Source organism: Schistocerca serialis, chromosome 9 (assembly GCF_023864345.2).
Source record: "Schistocerca serialis cubense isolate TAMUIC-IGC-003099 chromosome 9, iqSchSeri2.2, whole genome shotgun sequence".
Lineage (NCBI taxonomy): Eukaryota > Metazoa > Arthropoda > Insecta > Orthoptera > Acrididae > Schistocerca > Schistocerca serialis.
The window spans coordinates 253,042,280-253,061,778 of record NC_064646.1 but is presented as its reverse complement, the minus strand read 5'-3'; the positions used below and the strand labels follow the sequence as shown (position 1 = coordinate 253,061,778).

Genomic DNA, 19,499 nt, shown 5'->3' with positions numbered 1-19,499 from the left:
AGCTTCGTTTTAAGTGCATGGCCTATATTTTCAGTTGCTTCTTGCGGGGGAACAATTACAACAGGAATGGAAAACATAATACCTATCCAGAATACAAACAGGCTGCTACAGAAAAAAATGCCCAATCTATAGAAGAGTAAGTGTAATAGATTCAGTCTCTAGGCTATATGGGAAAATTATATAAGAACAGAACGTGTTCCATAAGATCACGCACAGACCCTACGTTTTCCCTAAAGCAGCTCGTGGAGAAAACGCTGACCAAGAATTTCGAGATCCATATGATTTTCGTTCATCTTAAGAAAGTCTGTGGTAGCAGTACCCTCCGTAAATAGTGGAGAATGGCATGAGTAGTTTATATGTTCATACAATTACGGTTTTGTATAGTGCCAAAGTTTGGAGAATTGATGTAGGTACAAACATATGGAGAGATTCCAATTACCATAGGTTTAAGCCAAGCATGCACGATAGCACCTACACATTTAAAAAATATTTGAATTCCGCCTTAATTTTATGGTTGTGTCTGTAAATGATATCTTCTACACTTTTCAGTCTGCTAATGACCAGGTCATTATTGCAGAGGAAGAGTATGACCGAAGTACATGGTTAGAAAGTTGCACAGAGAGTATAAAAGATAATTATCAACTGTTAATTTAGAGAAAAAAATAGTTACTGGAGGAGTGAACTACGTCATGATTTTAGATTTTTAAGTCGTAGGGTTTGTAAATTCTTACAAATTAACGAAGATGGATACATTGTAAAAGCGAAACTGAGACCAGAATCCGCGAGGTAGACAAGTAACCAAAGAATTAAAACCGAGATTTGCGGAACACACGTATTAGATCAGAAACGAAGACTGAGATATTAGAAAATTATTATAAATACTATATCTACATCTACCTCTACATCCATACTCCGCAGGCCACCTGACGGTGTGTGGCGGAGGGTATTTTGAGTACCTCTATCGGTTCTCCCTTCTGTTCCAGTCTCGTATTGTTCGTGGAAAGAAAGATTGTCGGTATTCCTCTGTGTGGGCTCTAATCTCTCTTCGCGAGATATACGTAGGAGGGAGCAATATACTGCTTGACTCCTCGGTGAAGGTATGTTCTTGAAACTTCAACAAAAGCCGGTACCGAGCTACTGAGCGTCTCTCCTGCAGAGTCTTCCACTGGAGTTTATATGTCATCTCCCTAACGCTTTCGTGATTGCTAAATGATCCTGTAATGAAGCGCTCTGCTCTCCGTTGGATCTTCTCTATCTCTTCTATCCACCCTATCCGGTACGGATCCCACACCGGTGAGCAGTATTCAAGCAGTGGGCGAACAAGTGTACTGTAACCTACTTCCTTTGTTTTCGGATTGCTTTTCCTTAGGGTTCTTCCAATGAATCTCAGTCTGGCAAATGTTTTACCGACGATCAACTTTATATGATCATACCATTTTAAATCACTCCTAATGCCTACTTCCAGATAATTTATGGAATTAACTGCTTCCAGTTGTTGACCTGCTATATTGTAGCTACATGATAAAGGATCTTTCTTTCAATGTATTCGCAGCACATTACAGTTGTCTACATTGAGATTCAATTGCCATTACCTGCACCATGCGTCAATTCGTTGCAGATGCTCCTGCATTTCAGTACATTTTTCCATTGTTACAACCTCTCGATATATTACATCATTATCCGCAAAAAGCATCAGTGAACTTCCGATGCTATCCACAAGGTCATTCATGTATATTGTGAACAGAAACGGTCCTACGACACTCCCCTGCGGCACACCTGAAATCACTCTTACTTCGGAAGATTTCTCTCCATTGAGAATGACATGACGTGTTCTGTTATCTAGGAACTAAAGTAACGTATGGAGTAGAAACAAGGGAAATAACAGCAAGAATTAAGAGGAACTTAACACCAGCGGAGATGAGATTTTGGAGGTGTTGCTATGGTTTGACACCATCGGATAAAATTAAAAATGAAGACGTACGTTACAGAATGAACATGGATACCATTGTAATGGATCCAGTCGAAGCAGAACAACTGTGATAGTTTGTGCATGTATGCCGTTTGGGTGACGACAAATGACCTAAGAATATTATGCAATTGATTTCAACTAATAAAGGAAGAGGTCGCTCTAAAAGAAGATGGGAAGATGAAGTCAGAAGAGTTATGTGACACAGGAACATGCAGTCGGAAGGTGTGCTGAATACACTTTATAAGGCTGCGAGAAGCAACTGTAATTTATCAAATCTCAGTCATCATGATCATCATCATTATCATTTAAGACTGATTATGCCTTTCAGCGCTCAGTGTGGAGCATAGTCCTCCTTATAAAATTCCTTCATGATCCCCTGTTCAGTGCTAACATTGGTGCCTCTTCTGATGTTAAGCCTATTACTTCAAAATCATTCTTTACCGAATCCAGGTACCTTCTCCTTGGCCTACCCCGACTCCTCCTACCCTCTACTGCTGAATCCATGAGTCTCTTGGGTAACCTTGCTTCTCCCATGCGTGTAACATGACCCTACCATCTAGGCCTGTTCGCCCTGACTGCTACATCTATAGAGTTCTTTCCAAGTTTTTCTTTGATTTCCTCATTGTGGACACCCTCCTGCCATTGTTCCCATCTACTAGTACCTGCAATCATCCTAGCCACTTTCATATCCGTAACCTCAACCTTATTGGTAAGATAACCTGAATCCACCCAGCTTTCGCTCCCATACAACAAAGTTGGTCGAAAAATTGAACGGTGCACAGATAATTTAGTCTTGGTACTGACTTCCTTCTTGCAGAAGAGAGTAGATCGTACCTGAGCGCCCTCTGCATTAGCTTTGCTGCACCTCGCTTCCAGTTCTTTCACTATGTTGCCATCCTGTGAGAATACGCATCCTAAGTACTTGAAACCGTCCACCTCTTCTAACTTTGTTCCTCCTATTTGGCTCTCAATCCGTTTATATCTCTTTCTCACTGACTTTACTTTCGTTTTGGAGATGCTAATCTTCATACCATAGTCCTAACATTTCTGATCTAGCTCTCAAATATTACTTTGCAAACTTTCAATCGAATCTGCCATCACAACTAAGTCACCCGCATAAGCGAGACTGCTTATTTTGTGTTCACGTGTCTTAGTCTCATCCAGTTAAAATGAAAAATCATTTAGTATTTTGGAAAGGCAAGGTGTCTTAATCACTAGGTGACAGGTCAAACGCAAAGGGTAGCAAACAAAATAATGAAGTCGTAAGTCTCCCTGTTTCTAAAGTGGGAAAGGAGTTCGGTAGGTTGGGTGTGAGCACAGCAGGTGACGCGTGGTATCGGACGGGTTGCCCATCGGCCGCCGGCCTGAGAAATGCCAGCAGCAGAGGCGGGGACGGCGGCGGCACGCGGCCCTATCGCAACCTTTGGCGGCCGACCCCAGCTCGGCTGGGCGCCTTTCCTGGGAGCACACGCGCTCTTCTTCTCTCCCCCCTCCCCTGGCGCCTCTCCGTCCACCGGACGACAACGCAGCAGCTCTCGCCCCCGTATAAATAGGGCCCGCGGCCCGTGGTCGGTACATCAGTCCTTCCAGGTCTGCAGAGCACAAGAGACACTCTCAGCTTCTCCACCACCACCACCACTACCACCGCCATGTTCTTCAAGCTGGTAAGTCGGAGGCTGCACGTGACGACGGGTGTTCCAATGCGTTGGACCACTCCTCTCGTTCACTCTCTCTCCCTCCCTCCGTCTGTTTGACTTCGCATTTCGAGCCGCGAAAGCTGTCAGTCCGGGCGGCGTCTGCACTCCGGCGCACCGGTGCACTGCAGGGCGCATACTCAGAGGCGCGGCCGGCGTCCGCTTTCTACTCGCTATCGCTCTCCCATTGTCTGCCACCCCGTGGGTAGGCCGCTTCTCAGAAGCTGCAAACGCCCACGGAAGTGCTGACCCACGCTCTCCCACGTCTCGTTCCCACTGCTGCGTCTGGCTTCCACTTGCTCTTTGCAATCACCATCCAAAGGCGTTTAGTAGGACGGAGAAAGACTTTCACAAGTCTAGAGAAGAAAAGCAAGTTAGTCCTGTCACGGTCGCCAGAATATTTACTAGCCTCACAGCAAGGTTTTTAATGAAAGCTTCAGGTTCTAATAATTTCGTAATCCAGAAGTACGTTGCATCTCATTCTGTAACCTGGTTGAAAGATGAAGTCTGCACCAGCCTATTTATGGCAGAACAGAATGCACTAGTACTATCAGTGGGATGTGAGCTGAAGCAGTTCAGTTCTTGTCACTCAATACATAGTCCAGAAAAATTAAAACAAGAAAAGCTAGAGAAAATTCTTTCACACATCCACAAATGACCAAGTTGGTCCCGTCTAGTCAAAAAAATTTATTCAACAGTTTGAAAGCAGTTTCTATAGAAACGTTAGGTTCTTAACAATTTCATAGTTCTTACATACTATGCACCTCATTCAAACTGAAGAGTGCCCACAGTGACAGTGATATTACCTGCGTATCGCAGAAAAATCATCAATGTTGAGACTGTCTGTGGAATGAAAACTGAATTAGTCAACTGCAAGAATAATGTTTTTTCTCTCTTTCCATTCTTTGTCCGGAGAAATAGACTGGGCTAGAGGAAATAGTTCCACACGTATAAACGTCACATAGAAGGTCTTGTCACGTTCACCAAAATACATTCATTAGCTTCAAAACAAGGCTTTATATGGGAAAAGTAATGTTCCAATAATCCTGAAGCACTAGTAAACGCAAGCTGAAAAATGTAGACTACCTCTATGCTTTCACACGTGTTGTGTAGACCAGCATAAATTTTGAGAACATCTTTCTCAGTATGTATACTATGATGACAGTACTAACCAATTTGAAAAATCCTTTTATTGTCCGACTTTTGTAAATAAAAATTCCGAAATCTGCTTTTCAGTAGGCGTCGGACCAGTCAGATTAATTACTAAATACTACCTACAGTTTAATCACCAGCATCAACAGGAGGTTTTTTACAGCTGGTGTATTTCACACGACAATCCTGTCTTTTGTGCTAGTCAGCATGTCCTTACTATCATTCCGTTCTGTAAAGCTGACACAAAGTGAGATAATTGTATCTCAAGTTTCACCGCTTGGTGACGATTTCCCTGTTTTATATTTGCAACATCGTCTATGCTCTTACATTTATGGAACTGACACGCAACTTTCGTACATTACTGAATCCAGGATGCGCATATTACGCACAGCTGCACTGAGGGCTCAACACATATTCCACCTCTGGCTTTGCTCCGTTAATGTAGAAAAATTAAGTTGCTCTGCAGTTTGAACTGCAGGTTAAACTGTAATTTTCCCTGCAAGTAATGAGTTGTCTCCTAGACTGGAGATTACGGCAAATCCTAGCACAGTACTAAGTTTTTCTAAACCGGAAGAGAACACATTTATATGCCTGTTGAAGACAGTGTCATTTACATGCGAAAGCCTTAGCTGCGTCTTCCGTTTAGTACGGGCACTTTCGCCTTAAGTTTTCTTTGTGAAACTCAAGTACAACACATAACTGAACGATCCCGCGTTCAAGCAGAATACGCGCGCATTTCATGGGAAAGATCTATTAAAATTTAAACGCGAATATCCCTCTCTGAGGAACGACATGTCTGTCGATGTCGTATTCAGTCCACATACGATCGTTTAACATCATTTCACTTTCAGTTGCATCATCATCAATCATGTCTTGCCTAGGAGTCAGCAGAGTTAAGTACGTATACGAAGGCGACATAAGCTACACAAACTTTGCCCTAGTTTCATAGCTTCAAGCAGACTTACAATAGTTATAACAGCAATACCAGTCTAGAGCTTACATTTCTGGAACGAAGATGCAGTTTTAACGAAGTTTTTGAAAGGTGTGAAACGTTTAAAAAGCGCAGTAGCATTGATAACAGTGTTCTGATGTTATTTTCTGTCATCCATACCTTTTAAAATGACGGTGGAAGGGAAATAGCATTTTTCTTCTCATCCGATTATTTAGCTTGTAGCTTTAAGTGAAAGTGAGGCATACACTACAATTTTAATATGGGTAATACCGTAGAAGTATTTGCCACATACGACGTTTCCCCGATATCGCATTTACTGGAGTCCTTGCCTGCCAGGGATAAGCGTTTGGTGAAAGCAGTCCGGCCTATTATGGAAACGGGTAGTGTAGCCACGAAGACATCACAGCGTGTCGCAACAGGTTTGAACGATGGACGGTTACGGGTGCAAGTAAATTTCCCGCCGTGTTAAGTGGAAGCGTGGATCGTCTGGTGACCTATCGAAAGAAGGACCCATCCCAATTAAGATGCTGGAAAGCGAACGCAGCGGCCGGAGCTGCCAGCAAGCTGGACAGCCTATCGGGCACGGTGACTGAGCACCTTTCTCGCCGCTGAGTGACGCTGGAGAGGACGCCATTGCGCAACGGGATACTCTCGAAGGACCGTCCGGAAACGGGGGCAGCGCGCCGACGTAACGTCCGCCAGGCTATGAAACGAGGTCACCGCTGTGGGTCCTTGTGCTCGCCTCTACACACGGTCGTCTTCTCACGGTGTCGGCGCACCCACTGTTCACAATGTTCGGGTTTCTCTCAGTTACATGGTCTTCGCTCACTCGAGGCTCAATATTTTCATCTAACGAAAGGATATGTGGAATTTTGCATTATTTGCTTCACGTAAGACAGCGATTTCGAGGCATTAGTGATTTACGTAGAACGCTCCTTGGTGTCAACACAGTCCTTGTGGGCAGAAATGTTTACGACTGAGGAGAGAGCAGTAAGAAATTGTGTTTCAAGACGGCGGAAATGTATAATGCCTTTCCATTAAATGTGCTCCTATGAGGGAGAACTGACTCTTAAAAGTACAACTCTAGTATAAACACATTTTCCGGAAAAGCACGGAATATCTGTTGCCTATTCTAACGAGGTTTCAATGTTTGCTGTCGAAAAATGGTTGTGACGACGCTCACTGTTTCAGTGGGTATGTGACACACTGCAAATCACACGATGAGGACTCGATCCACGGTCAGACTTTGGAATTTTTCTGTCACTTTCTAATGGAAAAATGCTAAATTTCGCCGTGATTTGGAGTACACGTAAAAGTATAGGTCCAGATGTAACTTTCTGGGTAAGACAGTTCAAGAGTCCTGCCGAATGCAAGAGTCTAGAGCCTCTAACAAGAATATGGCTGTTAAATCACAACAGCAAATCTTAGGGTTGAATACCGATTTCTTTCACCGATTAAAGCTGCAAAAAGCAGTGATACTATACAGAGACGATATCGAGAAGAGCGGGGTAGAAATTTGAGGCAATAAGAATTTTGTATCTTAGCTGCGTTCCAAATGCATTTCAGACGAAAGTGTGAAGCGTTCAAGAGAGTGAACCCATTGAAGCGCAGCAGAACTATAAAGTCTTTCGACTGTTTCTCATACGCGTTTTTCAAGTCTTCCCGAAATCACTTGGGCCTTATCGGAATGGTTCCTTCGACAGACTCACCCATCCCTTCCTAGTTCTTTATGCTGTTTCCAAACTACTCTTCGGATTAGTAGATCTTTTTTGCTGTAGATTTCGGCTTTTATCGACTTCATTAGTTATAACGGATTGCGATTAAGTTCATGTTTCCCTCAGTTGTACTGCTGAAGTACATACGTTCATCTTCTTTCGTAGAGTACATACTAGAAGTTGAAGAAATGGCAGCGAAATGTGCAGGGCGGGAATGTACAGCTAGTGGTTACGTTGAATGCGTGTACTGTACAGTGTGGAATGTCGCCACCTCGCACGCAGCTTCCTGGTGAGAGATGCGTGACACCGACGTCTTGGCAGTGAGGGCGGCAGCGCCTTTTGCGGGCGAGAGATGCCATCGGAAGACGTCCACTTGTTGCGCATCTGCCGACCTTGCCCTCTGCCCGTATCTGCGCTATCCCCGGTAGGAGGGGCCGAGCACGAAGTTCTTACGACAGGCGTCCACTGAATGTCAGGGACTCCCGGCATGCAAACCGCAAGAGCCTCGCCAGTGCGTTTGCTCTTCACGATATCGCGTGCCTTCTCACAGCGATGGCCGATGCGAGTTTCTGTACGTCGATAAAAGGGGAGACGGAGTGGCGAGAGGGGGAATATCTGCGAGGACACTTCAGAAAACGTCAAAGAATAGTACAATTGTTGACGAAATGTGCGCATGGGTTTCATATCTCCTGGAAGTTGAATTAATATTTCCCTTGCAAAATTTCGGTACAAAGTGATAGTCTCCGATTAATATTTGACTTTGTTCAGGCCTGGTCTCTAGATAACGACATTACAAGAGAAGAGTTCAGGTGAGAAATCCGGCAATAAGAAACGAGATGCCCACATTATCGACCGACCGATAAGCAATTTGCCCGAAGTGGTACTCAAGAAAATCTGCCGTCAAATTTCTTCTGCAGTCATCACGATTTAAGTTCCCCCCGGTTTACCTAGACGGCCATTTATTTCTTGTATTCTCTGAACGAACAACTCAATCTATTATTATTTGTATGTCGACTGGATGTTCAACCTTTATCTTACGACAGTTCTAATCAGAATATCAGTCTCTCGCCCCAAGGACGATACTATACTCATTATCAGAAAAACATTTCATTCAGCATTCGTACTTCTCACTAAAGCGAAAGTGTATCCGAATGTCAACGCTTCATTATTTCATGAATGAAACCGACGTTTAGAGAAAAATAATTCCACATACACCAATGATTGGTTCGGAACTGAAATGATAAAAATATGTGATCAACAAGTGATACTGTGATGGAGTCAATGACGCTACGTCTTTCTCTAAATCACATTTGTAATCGGCTCAACATTTTTTTCCCAAAAGTATCAGTTCTGTAACCTGGAAAAGCAGGAGCGTATATTGCGACAACAAGTTGAAAGTATGATTCCGAATGGCGTTTGCAGTCATTCGCCTTTCATTTGCAGAGCAATTCCGCGTGAGCCACGCGTGAGGACCTCACTCTCTGACTCAAGCAGATGACGCCGATGAATCGTGACGTCAATATTATCCTACAAACCACGAGTGAATACATCCCGGAATGGTTCAAAACTGAAGCTTGCCATTGGTTGCTCTCCATTTTCTTTTCCAAACACAGACTTTCTGGGATGCTGAACGAGCGCATCAAATGAGCCTCGACGTTAGAGTTAGCGAGATTAAAGTCTCTGGACGACTAAGGACAGCTACGGTACAATGAGTGCATCGTTTACGATGACTGCTAATCTATTACTACGTATGGGAGCGTATTTTTGATTGAAGTCTTGTACAGTTCTGTTCTCTTCTTCTTACATCCTCTTCTTCTCTCTCCTTCTCTCCCTCCTTCTTCTTCTCATCCACCTGCTTTCTTCTTCCTCCTCCATATCCGTCACCTCCGCCTCATCTTCCTTCTCCTACTTCCTCTTCTCATCCTTTTCCTCTTCTTCTCCTACTCCTCCTTCTCCTCCTCATTCTACTTCTTCCTCTTCTTCCCATTCTCTTCTTCTTAGTCCTCTTCCTCCTCCATCTCTTACTTCTTCTCTTCCTCTTCCTGCTCTTCCTCCCGTGCCTTCTTCTTCACTGTTACAAATACCATTGAAAACAGTATTTCTGACGAACACTGCTTATTTCCTTCCCCAAAACCACCCCTGTACTGACCCCTGTGCTTCAATTGTCTGCCGCAGGTAACCGTGCTGTGCCTGGCCGCCGCCGCCATGGCCCTGCCCCAGAGGCCTGTCGCTGGAGGACGAGGCAAGGACGCCGTCATTGTCTCTGCCACCAACGATGTCAACTTTGATGGCTCCTACCGTTACAGGTGAGATGTTCGAGAAATCAGGCATAGTTAGGAACGTACAACTCAACATGCTTAAAGAGTAGTATCGAAGCTGTTCCGGTACTTCTTTAAGCTTTTCAATGCTCTCAAAGAAGCGTACGTCGATAAGGAATTAAATTCCAGAATGCTTGTCTTATTCTGCAGAGGTGCACGCTGTTTTGAAACTTCCTGGGAAATTAAAAGTGTGTGCCGTTTCAGAACTAACCGGAACTTTGAATTTCGTGTGAAATGTAATGAAAGAGCAAGGCTCGGTTTGCCTGTGAAAGAGGATGTTCCCAGTTCGGTTGCCAGTCTGGTACACAACTTTAGTCCGGCAGGAAATTTCAAAGGTGGAATTCATTTATGAATGCGCTTCCAGGCCTGAATGGGACTTCATGTAGTTTGAAATACCGTAAAAAATCGATAGTCAGCAAGTAATGCAGTCCTTTGCTGATTTCACACCCAAAATCGTTCGGTACCTATTTTACGTACGAGTACATACATTGACTTTTGTCTTCTTTTCACTCGGTTGCACTAGACACGTTAACCTTGCAGGACACGCTAATATCACAAATGTGTCCCTTTTTCTGGAAGTGACTTTCATTAACTTCTTTCTTCGCCTGTTATTTCTAGTCACTCTTAATTTCATAAATCTTCAACTATCATGACAACAAACTGAAAGTTATTCCATTCTTTTATGATACAGCATTCATATTGTTCACATCTGTTCCATTTAACGCACTACGCCAACTAAACTCCCAGAAACCTAGCTCTGTACATAATAAGAGTAATTCATCGTATGGTACGATTTTTTCTGAAAAAATGCTTTGTTGTTCTACAACAGTTACTGATATTACCTTGCATGACACACCTCACTTCCTTTTTTATCCTACTTATAAGTACTACTTCTTCCACTGTATATACCGGAAAGATCTCAAAATGGTTCAAATGGCGCTGAGCACTATGGGACTTAACTGTTGATGTCATCAGTCTCCTAGAACTTAGAACTACTTAAACCTAACTAACCTAAGGACATCACACACTGCGACTTTAGCGATCGCGCGGTTCCAGACTGTAGCGCCTAGAACCTCTTGGCCACCTCGGTCGGTGGAAAGGTCTCAAAGTTACCTTTCTTCTCGTCTCTGTTACTCATGATACTTTGTTTTAGTTTCGTTAAAACGTGACCTAAATTTAGTACTAAATAGGCCGTAGTTTTCTTTAAACTTTTCGTCTGACTAAAGTACAGTATATAAAAAAAATTGTTATAATACTTAGTAAAAGCCGCTAAGGTCCTTGAAGTCTTCATTTAATCAATACCTCCTAAGAAATCAGAAATCTCAGATTCGACACGGCGAAATCAGGGGCACGTGTGACGCAACTAGCTAGTTGCTCTTTCGATGCATCAGTGCTATGCCAGCTAGCGAAGAGCCTACCGCATGGGCTGCGTCTTCAGTTCAGAATTTATGGCACTTAACGGTACAGCTTTGACAGACAGTCATTTCCCGTCACACTAAGTCTTTACAGTAGAAGGCCCATTACCTTTGCGGTGAAGACTGATATACTGCCTGACCTTTAACCTCTGCGTAGGAGGCTGCTAGCCGGAGGTGCTAGGGTGATGGTCGACAGTCGGTGTTATATAATCGCGTGGATCAAGGTGAGGCGGTCCGTTTGATGTAGCCAGGCTGCCATCCACCTCACACACAGACTTGTGTCCCATGTGACTTGTTCCAAGTTTTCGCTTCTTCATAAAAGCACCTGAAGCAATACAGGAAGTGAGTGCGTGCACGTTTGTGTGTTCAGTATAAAGTCACGTGTACGTGATGCACTATTACAACAGAAATTGTAGGAAAAATATTTTTATTAATATTCCGATAACCTGCCTACATCAGCTATTCTGTGTGTTGTGGAAGACTGTTAACGCCACCTCGGCATTTCTCCCACAGCTTCGAGACGTCCGACGGCCAGCGCGCTTCGCAGGAGGGCGCCCTGAAGCAGGTGTCTGCCCCCGGCCCCGACGGTGACGGCCTGGGTGAAGCCGTGCGCGGCGACTTCTCTTACACCGACGACGCCGGCAACCAGTTCGCCATCCAGTACACCGCCGACGAGAACGGCTACGTGCCACAGGGCGCGCACCTGCCCACCCCTCCCCCAATCCCAGAGGCCATCCAGAAGGCGCTCGCCTACATCGCCAGCCAGCCGCAGGCCCGGTCTTAAGCGTCGCCACACCACCTCATGGACACCGCTCCTCTCGCTCTTCTTCTCCTCCGTCTTTTGTACAAACGCGCAACTCGTGACCAATAAAGTTTCGTACATTTAAAAAGAATGTCTCTTATTTGTCACCTTCATTCCACAAATCCTTTGACCAACCAGTGGATCCGCTAACCAAACATTTCAAACTGTGTGCCGGATCGGGACTCAAACCGGGAACCCCATCATTCGCATTCAATGCTGTTGCCAAATGAGCTACCGAAGAGTAACTCACAATACGCAATGAAGGCTTTACCTCTGCCAGTACCTTCACCCTATCTTCCAAATTTCACCGTAGCTTTCTTGGTTACGAAGCTGTCCTGGAAGAAAACAGTACGAAGAAATGGTTGTTGGACTGATTACAATTTCCAATTCATGGCAGGAAAACGAGCTCAAACAAAATGTGCAAAAGAAGCACTCGTGCTAGCCCAGCCCATATAACTCCAATTTGCCCTTTCTTATTTCTACAAAACTGTATTACGTAATTACTTACGACCTGGAATGAAAACTGACAAATCGAAAAAGGCAATATAATACACTACTGGCCATTAAAATTGCTACACCACGAAGAAACGCAGATCATAAACGAGTATTCATTGGACAAATATATTATACTAGAACTGACTTGTGATTACATTTTCATGCAATTTGGGTGTATAGATACTGAGAAATCAGTACCCAGAACTACCACCTCTGGCCATGATAACGGCCTGGGCATTGAGTCAAACAGAGCTTGGATGGCGTGTACAGGTACAGCTGCCCATGCAGCTTCAACACGATATCACAGTTCATCAAGAGTAGTGACTGGCGTATCGTGACGGGCCAGTTGCTCGGCCACCATTGATAAGACGTTTTCAATTGGTGAGAGATATGGAGAATCTGCTGGTCAGGGCAGCAATCCAACATTTTCTGTATCCAGAAAATCCCGTTCAGGACCTGCAACTGCGGTCGTGCATTATCCTGCTGAAATGTAGGGTTTCGCTGGGATCGAATGAAGGGTAGAGCCACGGCTCGTAACACATCTGAAACCTAACGTCCACTGTTCAAAGTGCCGCCACGGCGATTAAGAGGTGACCGAGACATGTACCCAATGGCACCCCATACATCACGCCGGGTGACACGCCAGTATGGCGATGACGAATACACGCTTCCAACGTGCGTTCACCGCGATGTCGCCAAACACGGAGGCGACCATCATGATGCTGTAAACAGAACCTAGATTCATCCGAAAAAATGACGTTTTGCCATTCGTGCACCCAGGTTCGGCGTTGAGTACACCATCGCAGTCGCTCCTGTCTGTGATGCAGCGTCAAGGGTAACCGCAGCCATGGTCTCCGAGCTGATAGTCTCTGCTGCTGCAAACGTCGTCGAACTCTTCATGCAGATGGTTATTGTCTTGCAAACGTCCCGATCTGTTGACTCAGGGATCGAGACGTGGCTGCACGATCAGTTACAGCCATTCGGATAAGATCCCTGTCATCTAGACTGCTAGTGATACGAGGCCGTTGGCATCCAGCACGGCATTCCCTATTACCCTCCCGAACCCACCGATTCCATATTCTGATAACAGTAATTGAATCTCGACCAACTCGAGCAGCAATGTCGCGATACGATAAACCGCAATCACGATAGGCTACAATCCGACTTTTATCAAAGTCGGAATCCTGATGGTACGCATTTCTCCTCCTTACACGAGGCATCACAACAACGTTTCACCAGGCAACGCCGGTCAACTGCTGTTTGTGTATGAGAAATCGGTTGGAGCTTTCCTCATGTCAGCACGTTGTAGGTGTCGCCACCGGCTCCAACCTTGTGTGAATGCTCTGAAAAGCTAATCATTTGCATATCACAGCATCTTCTTCCTGTCGGTTAAATTTCTCGTCTGTAGCACGTCATCTTCGAGGTGTAGCAATTTTAATGGCCAGTAGTGTAATTAAGGGAACTATACATATAGACTAACAAACCACAAAACTTTGCTGTTGTCGTGATCTTCAGCTAGAAGACTGGTTTGCTGCAGTTCTTCACACTACTTTATTCAGTACAAGCCTCCCCATCTTCGAATAACTACAGCAATCTACTTACATTTGACACTGCACAATCTATTCATCTCGTAGTCTCCGTCTACCATTTTTACCCTTCACACTTCCCTCCGTTACTAAACTGACGATCCCTTGATATCTCAAACCGTCTCCTATCAAACAACTCCTTCTTTTCGTCCTGTATTGTCACAAATTCCATATCTCCCAAATTCTGTTCTGTATCCCTCATTAGCTACGAGATATACCCATCTAACCTTCAGCATTCTTCTGCAACTCTACATATCAAAAGCTTCTATTCTCTTCTTGTCTTAGATGTTTATCATCCACATCTCGCTTTTGTACGAACTTACACTTCACACAAACAATTTCACAAAAGAATCGTAACATTTAAAACTATATTCGATGTTAACAAACTTTTCTTCATGAACGTATTTCTTGCCAGTACGCCTCTACATTTTATATCCTCAATATTCCGATCATTGTTAGTTATTTTACTGCTAAAATAGCAGAACTCATTTACTACTTTAAGTGTCTCATTTCCTAATCTAATTCCCTCGGCATCGTCTGATAAAATTCAACCACATTCCACTACCCTTATTTTCGATTTCGGCAATGTGCATATTATATCCGCCATTCAATACACTGTCCGTTTAATTCAACTGCTCCTCCAAATTCTTTATTGTCTGTTACAGAATTATAACGTCACCGGAATATCTCAGACTTTTTCTTTCTTCTGCTGAACTTTAATTTCGTCTCCAAATTTTTCTTTGGTTTTCTTTACTTATTGACCATGGTACATCTACATCTACAGCTACGTGATTACTCTGTTATTCACAATAAAGTGCCTGGCAGACGGTTCAATGAACCATCTTCATGTTGTCTCTCTACCGTTCCACTCTCGAACGGCACGCGCGAAAAACGAGCACTTAAATTTTTCCGTGCGAGCCCTAATTTCTCTTATTTTATTGTGATGATCATTTCTCCCTATGTAGGTGGGTGCCAGCAGAATGTTTTCGCAATCGGAGGAGAAAACTGGTGATTGAAATTTCATGAGAAGATCCTGTCGCAACGAAAAACGCCTATGTTTTAATGATTGCCACTCCAATTCACATATCATATCTGTGACACTATCTCCCCTATTTCGCGATAATACAAAACGAGCTGCCCTTCTTTGTATTTCTTCGATGTCATCCGTCAGTCCCACATGATGCGGATCCCACATCGCGCAGCAGTACTCTAGAATAGGGCGGGCAGGAGCAGTGTAAGCAGTATCTTTGGTAGACCTGTTGCAGCTTCTAAGTGTTCTGCCAATGAAGCGCAGTCTTTTGTTTACTCTACCCATAATATTATCTAAGTGATCGTTCCAATTTAGGTTATTTGTAATTTTAATCCGTAAGTATTTAATTGAATTTACAGCCATCAGATTTGTGTGACTTATCGCGTAATCGAAATTTAGCTGATTTCTTCTAGTACTCATGAATAGCTTCGCCCTTTTCTTTATTCAGAGTCAGCTACCACTTTTCGCAGCATACAGATATCTTATGTAAATCATTTTGCAAGTCGTTTTGATCATCTGATGACTTTACAAGCCATACTGAATAACTTCGGTAATACATTACAATACTGCCTAACTCCCTTCTCAACCAGTGCTTAATTGTATGCCCCTCGACTCTTGTAATTGTCCTTTGCTTTCTGTAAGAGTTGCCAATACCCTTTCGCTACCGATACTTTATCCCTGCTAGCTTCAGTATTTGAAAGAGCGTAGTCCACTCAGTACTGTCAAAAGCTTTTTGCAGGTCTACTGTATTCTAAGATTAGTTTTAGGGTCAGTACTGCCTCGCGATTTCCATTGTTTCCCCGGAATCCAAACTGATCCTTCCCGAGGTCGGTTTGTACCAGCTTTTCCATTCTTTTGTAAGGAATTCGTGCTAGTATTTTGCAACAAAGATTCATTAAAATGATGGTTCGATAATATTCACACCTGTCAGCACCTGCTTTCTTGGGAATTGGAGTTACTACATTGTTCTTGAAGTCTGAGAGAATTTCGCCCGCCTCATACATCTTCATCACCAGATGCAAGAATTTTGTCATGGCGGTTTTCCCACGGCTGTCGGTGGTTCTGACGAAATGTCGTCTACTTATGGAGCCTTGTTTCGACTTGGATCTTTCAGTGCTGTGTCAAATTCTTCTCACAGTATCGTGTCTCCTAAGTCATTCTCATTTACGTCCTGGTAGTGTCTGAGGCCTTTATTAGTACGTGCGTAGTTTTTGATGGGTCTTCCAATGTCACAGTGTAACATGTGGATTTTTCTAAAGCCTTGTTATTGTTTAATAATGAGACCTGGAGTTAAACCAGATGTCATCGAAGCCGTTTCCGTGTCTACCAATGCAGTTGGTAGGTCCTAGGAACCTGTCACCTGCACATGTTCAGTGAACATAACCGAAATTAAAGTATTTCTTAACAGTGGCTGAGGTGATATTTTATACCTTAAAACACTAAATCCCTGCCAGCCGCGGTGGCCGAATGGTTGTAGGCGCTTCAGTCCGGAACCGTGCTACTGCTACGGTCGTAGATTCGAATCCTGCCTTGGGCATGTATGTGTGAGATGTCCTTAGGTTAGTTAGGTTTACGTAGTCCTACGTTCTAGGGTACTGATGAACTCAGATGTTAAGTCCCATAGTGCTCATATCCATTTGAACTAAATCCCTTGTATTCGACCTCAAAGCAAGTGTATCAACAACGGTTTTGTCTTTCCCAAACCTTGTACATCCCGTACACTCCTAATCCACCTTTGAACTCCTCCTACTATCTCCACCAATACGCCTGCGATACCGCCTTACTAGCTTCATATCCCACCCTCTAGGAATCCCAGCGAACCCTTCAGTTTCATACCGGCCAACTGACTCATACTATTAAGAGATTCCACGAAATCAGTTCTTCCATGACAAAGGGAATTAGTATGACAAGCTACCTACAGCTACCGCCCGCAAGACGTCGAAACCATATGTTACAATCATCCTACATAACATAAACATTAAAACACCTCGGACTAACCCGGATCTGGTAACGATGCAACGAAAAGTCCGCAGTGCACTAAAAGCAGCCTGAGAAGAGTGTGTCGGAACCCCTCCGTCATATGCCATTTTTTCGGGGCACTGTATGACTTAATGTTATCACGTTCGATAGCGATAAATCGTTATGATACATTCAGTAATATCATAAAATGTAAGTCGTAATAGTAATAATATAATAATAATATATAATAAAGATTTCTCCGTATTGTGTCATAACCAAGAGTTCATATTAATAAATCCAGAGGATATGTTTGATGGTGTTAATCATGCTACATGTGAGGTAATAAGTTACAACTCCTCACAAATCCTTGTACGTCGTGCATTTTCACTCTCCTTTCGTATCCGTCTATACTGATGTATGAACCCATTTAATTTCTTGTTTCTCTAAGCAGACTGAACACCATATTTCTTATATTTACTTCAACTTGACACTAATCACCGTACGGTTTTTGCCTTGATTATTAATGCTAGATCTGTTTCAGGAATATATCAACACATCCATTCCTAATTCTCAGATGTGTGCATTTCTCCACATCTATTTGCAACAAAACTTTTACTGGCTCCTCCAACGTGGCAACCAACTCTGCCCAGCTATCCAACCATCCTCCTGACATTGACTGAACACTACTGTTTCTCTGCATGCTCAGGCTCCTTTTAGCCTCATTTCACTCTCCTCCCTCCCTTTCCTAATGGTGGATGGTGGTCCTTCTACACGACTCTTACAAACTGTAGCTAACCAGCAACCCTCCTCCCCTGTTGCTCATTCGCTGTTAACATGAAGTTTCGGGACTGCAGTCGGATGACGTCGACTTCTTGCCACGACGTTTCGGCTGACAGCCATTCAGCCATCTGCATATGAGTGGTTTGCTGTGGGGATTGCTAGTTCACATCGCTAACTTAACACCGAAAACTGGGGAGGAGACACATGCGCAAAGGTAATAATCATATATTTGTATATTTCAGTAATGTCCTAAGCTGAAGAGTGACAATACAAAAGAAAAAGAGCCATTGCGTAGTTTTTAATTCGAAGAATGACCTCTGCCACCTACAAATAATAATTTCAATAAATTTCAGAGGGAGAAATACTTATATTTTTATACTTGAGTGCCATATATTATGTGTAGCTCTAACATGTACAGATAACGTCATTCTACTAAGAAATGCGGTAAACTTGGGGTGTAATGGGTATTACTGTTTTTATTGGTAACTGAGAACAGTGTACTGCACAAAATTACTTTAGTATTTACTTTATTTGAAGACTAATAATTTTATCAATTAGGAGTAGTAAGTTCTTAGGTTGGTTAGTACCTCTAAGTGCAAGTGGCAATAGCAAACCATTAATGCTTATTTTACCATGGGAAGCACGCCAGATGTTGAAATATGGACGCAAAATGGTGAGTCTATACTGCAGGCGAAGCCCATTTAATGTTAATTGAGCTGTTACGACCACGCATGAAACATCAGACTGTAAATTTCGTTAGTTTTTTGAAAGAAGACTGTTTGATGGAGAGAAATACAACCAACACATTAGTGTGTGTACATATTAAAGTAACAAATATAAAAGTATCGTGGCCGAGCGGTTCTAGGCGCTTCACTCCGGCACCGAGCTGTTGCTACGGTCGCAGGTTCGAATCCTGTCTCGGGCATGGATGTTTGTGATGTCCTTAGGTTAGTTAGGTTTAAGTAGCTCTAAGTTCTAAGGGGGCTGATGACCACTGAAGTTAAGTCCCATAGTGCTCAGAGCCATTTGAACCATTTTTTGTTGCTACGGTCGCAGGTTCGAATCCTGTCTCGGGCATGGATGTGTGATGTCCTTAGGTTAGTCAGGTTTAAGTAGTTCTAAGTGTAGGGGACTGATGACCTCATATGTTAAGTCCCATAGTGCTTAGAGCCATTTGAGCCATAAAAGTTACTGCATTTCAAACCGTTACATCATGTGCATACAAAATCACCTTGCACATCTAGCCATGGATTAGTGCGTGTAATAAGAACATATAACAGAAGGGAAACAACTTGAATGACAAGCACACCTGGCGAACATACTGGAGCATCTATAATTTACTGGCAGCTGTAGTCCAAGAAACACTGTTTCCTACTTACACAACAGCACTCACTGAGTATCTCCTTTCAGAGATTAATGTGCACATAAATTTCTACACAGAGCCAGTATTCTAGATCACTGACCTCTGTCGGTATCAAACCAAATACTGACAAAAATGCTGATATAAATGTCTCCATAATAGCCAGCATGGGATGAGAAAATTTCATGTGGTCTAAGCCACGTAATATGACGAGCAGTGTGTCCGTTACATAGAAATTAATCAAAGAACAGGAAGTTTGGTTTAGTATTATA

At 43.4% G+C, this 19,499-nt stretch overlaps 1 protein-coding gene across 1 annotated transcript; it reads left to right on the top strand.

The window, feature by feature from the left end:
* Nucleotides 1-3,502: 3,502 nt before the first annotated feature.
* On the top strand, nucleotides 3,503-12,108 carry LOC126418877 (endocuticle structural glycoprotein SgAbd-3). The gene is made up of 3 exons (XM_050085876.1): nucleotides 3,503-3,633; nucleotides 9,658-9,788; nucleotides 11,729-12,108. The coding sequence occupies exons 1-3, from the start codon at nucleotides 3,619-3,621 to the stop codon at nucleotides 11,997-11,999; spliced, it is 417 nt and encodes a 138-aa protein (XP_049941833.1). The 5' UTR covers nucleotides 3,503-3,618; the 3' UTR covers nucleotides 12,000-12,108.
* The last annotated feature ends 7,391 nt before the right edge of the window (nucleotides 12,109-19,499 follow it).

Coding starts and splice junctions, on each gene's coding strand:
- LOC126418877 (XM_050085876.1), top strand. Junction 9,789..11,728: donor GATGGCTCCTACCGTTACAG/GTGAGATGTTCG, acceptor TTTCTCCCACAG/CTTCGAGACGTCCGACGGCC.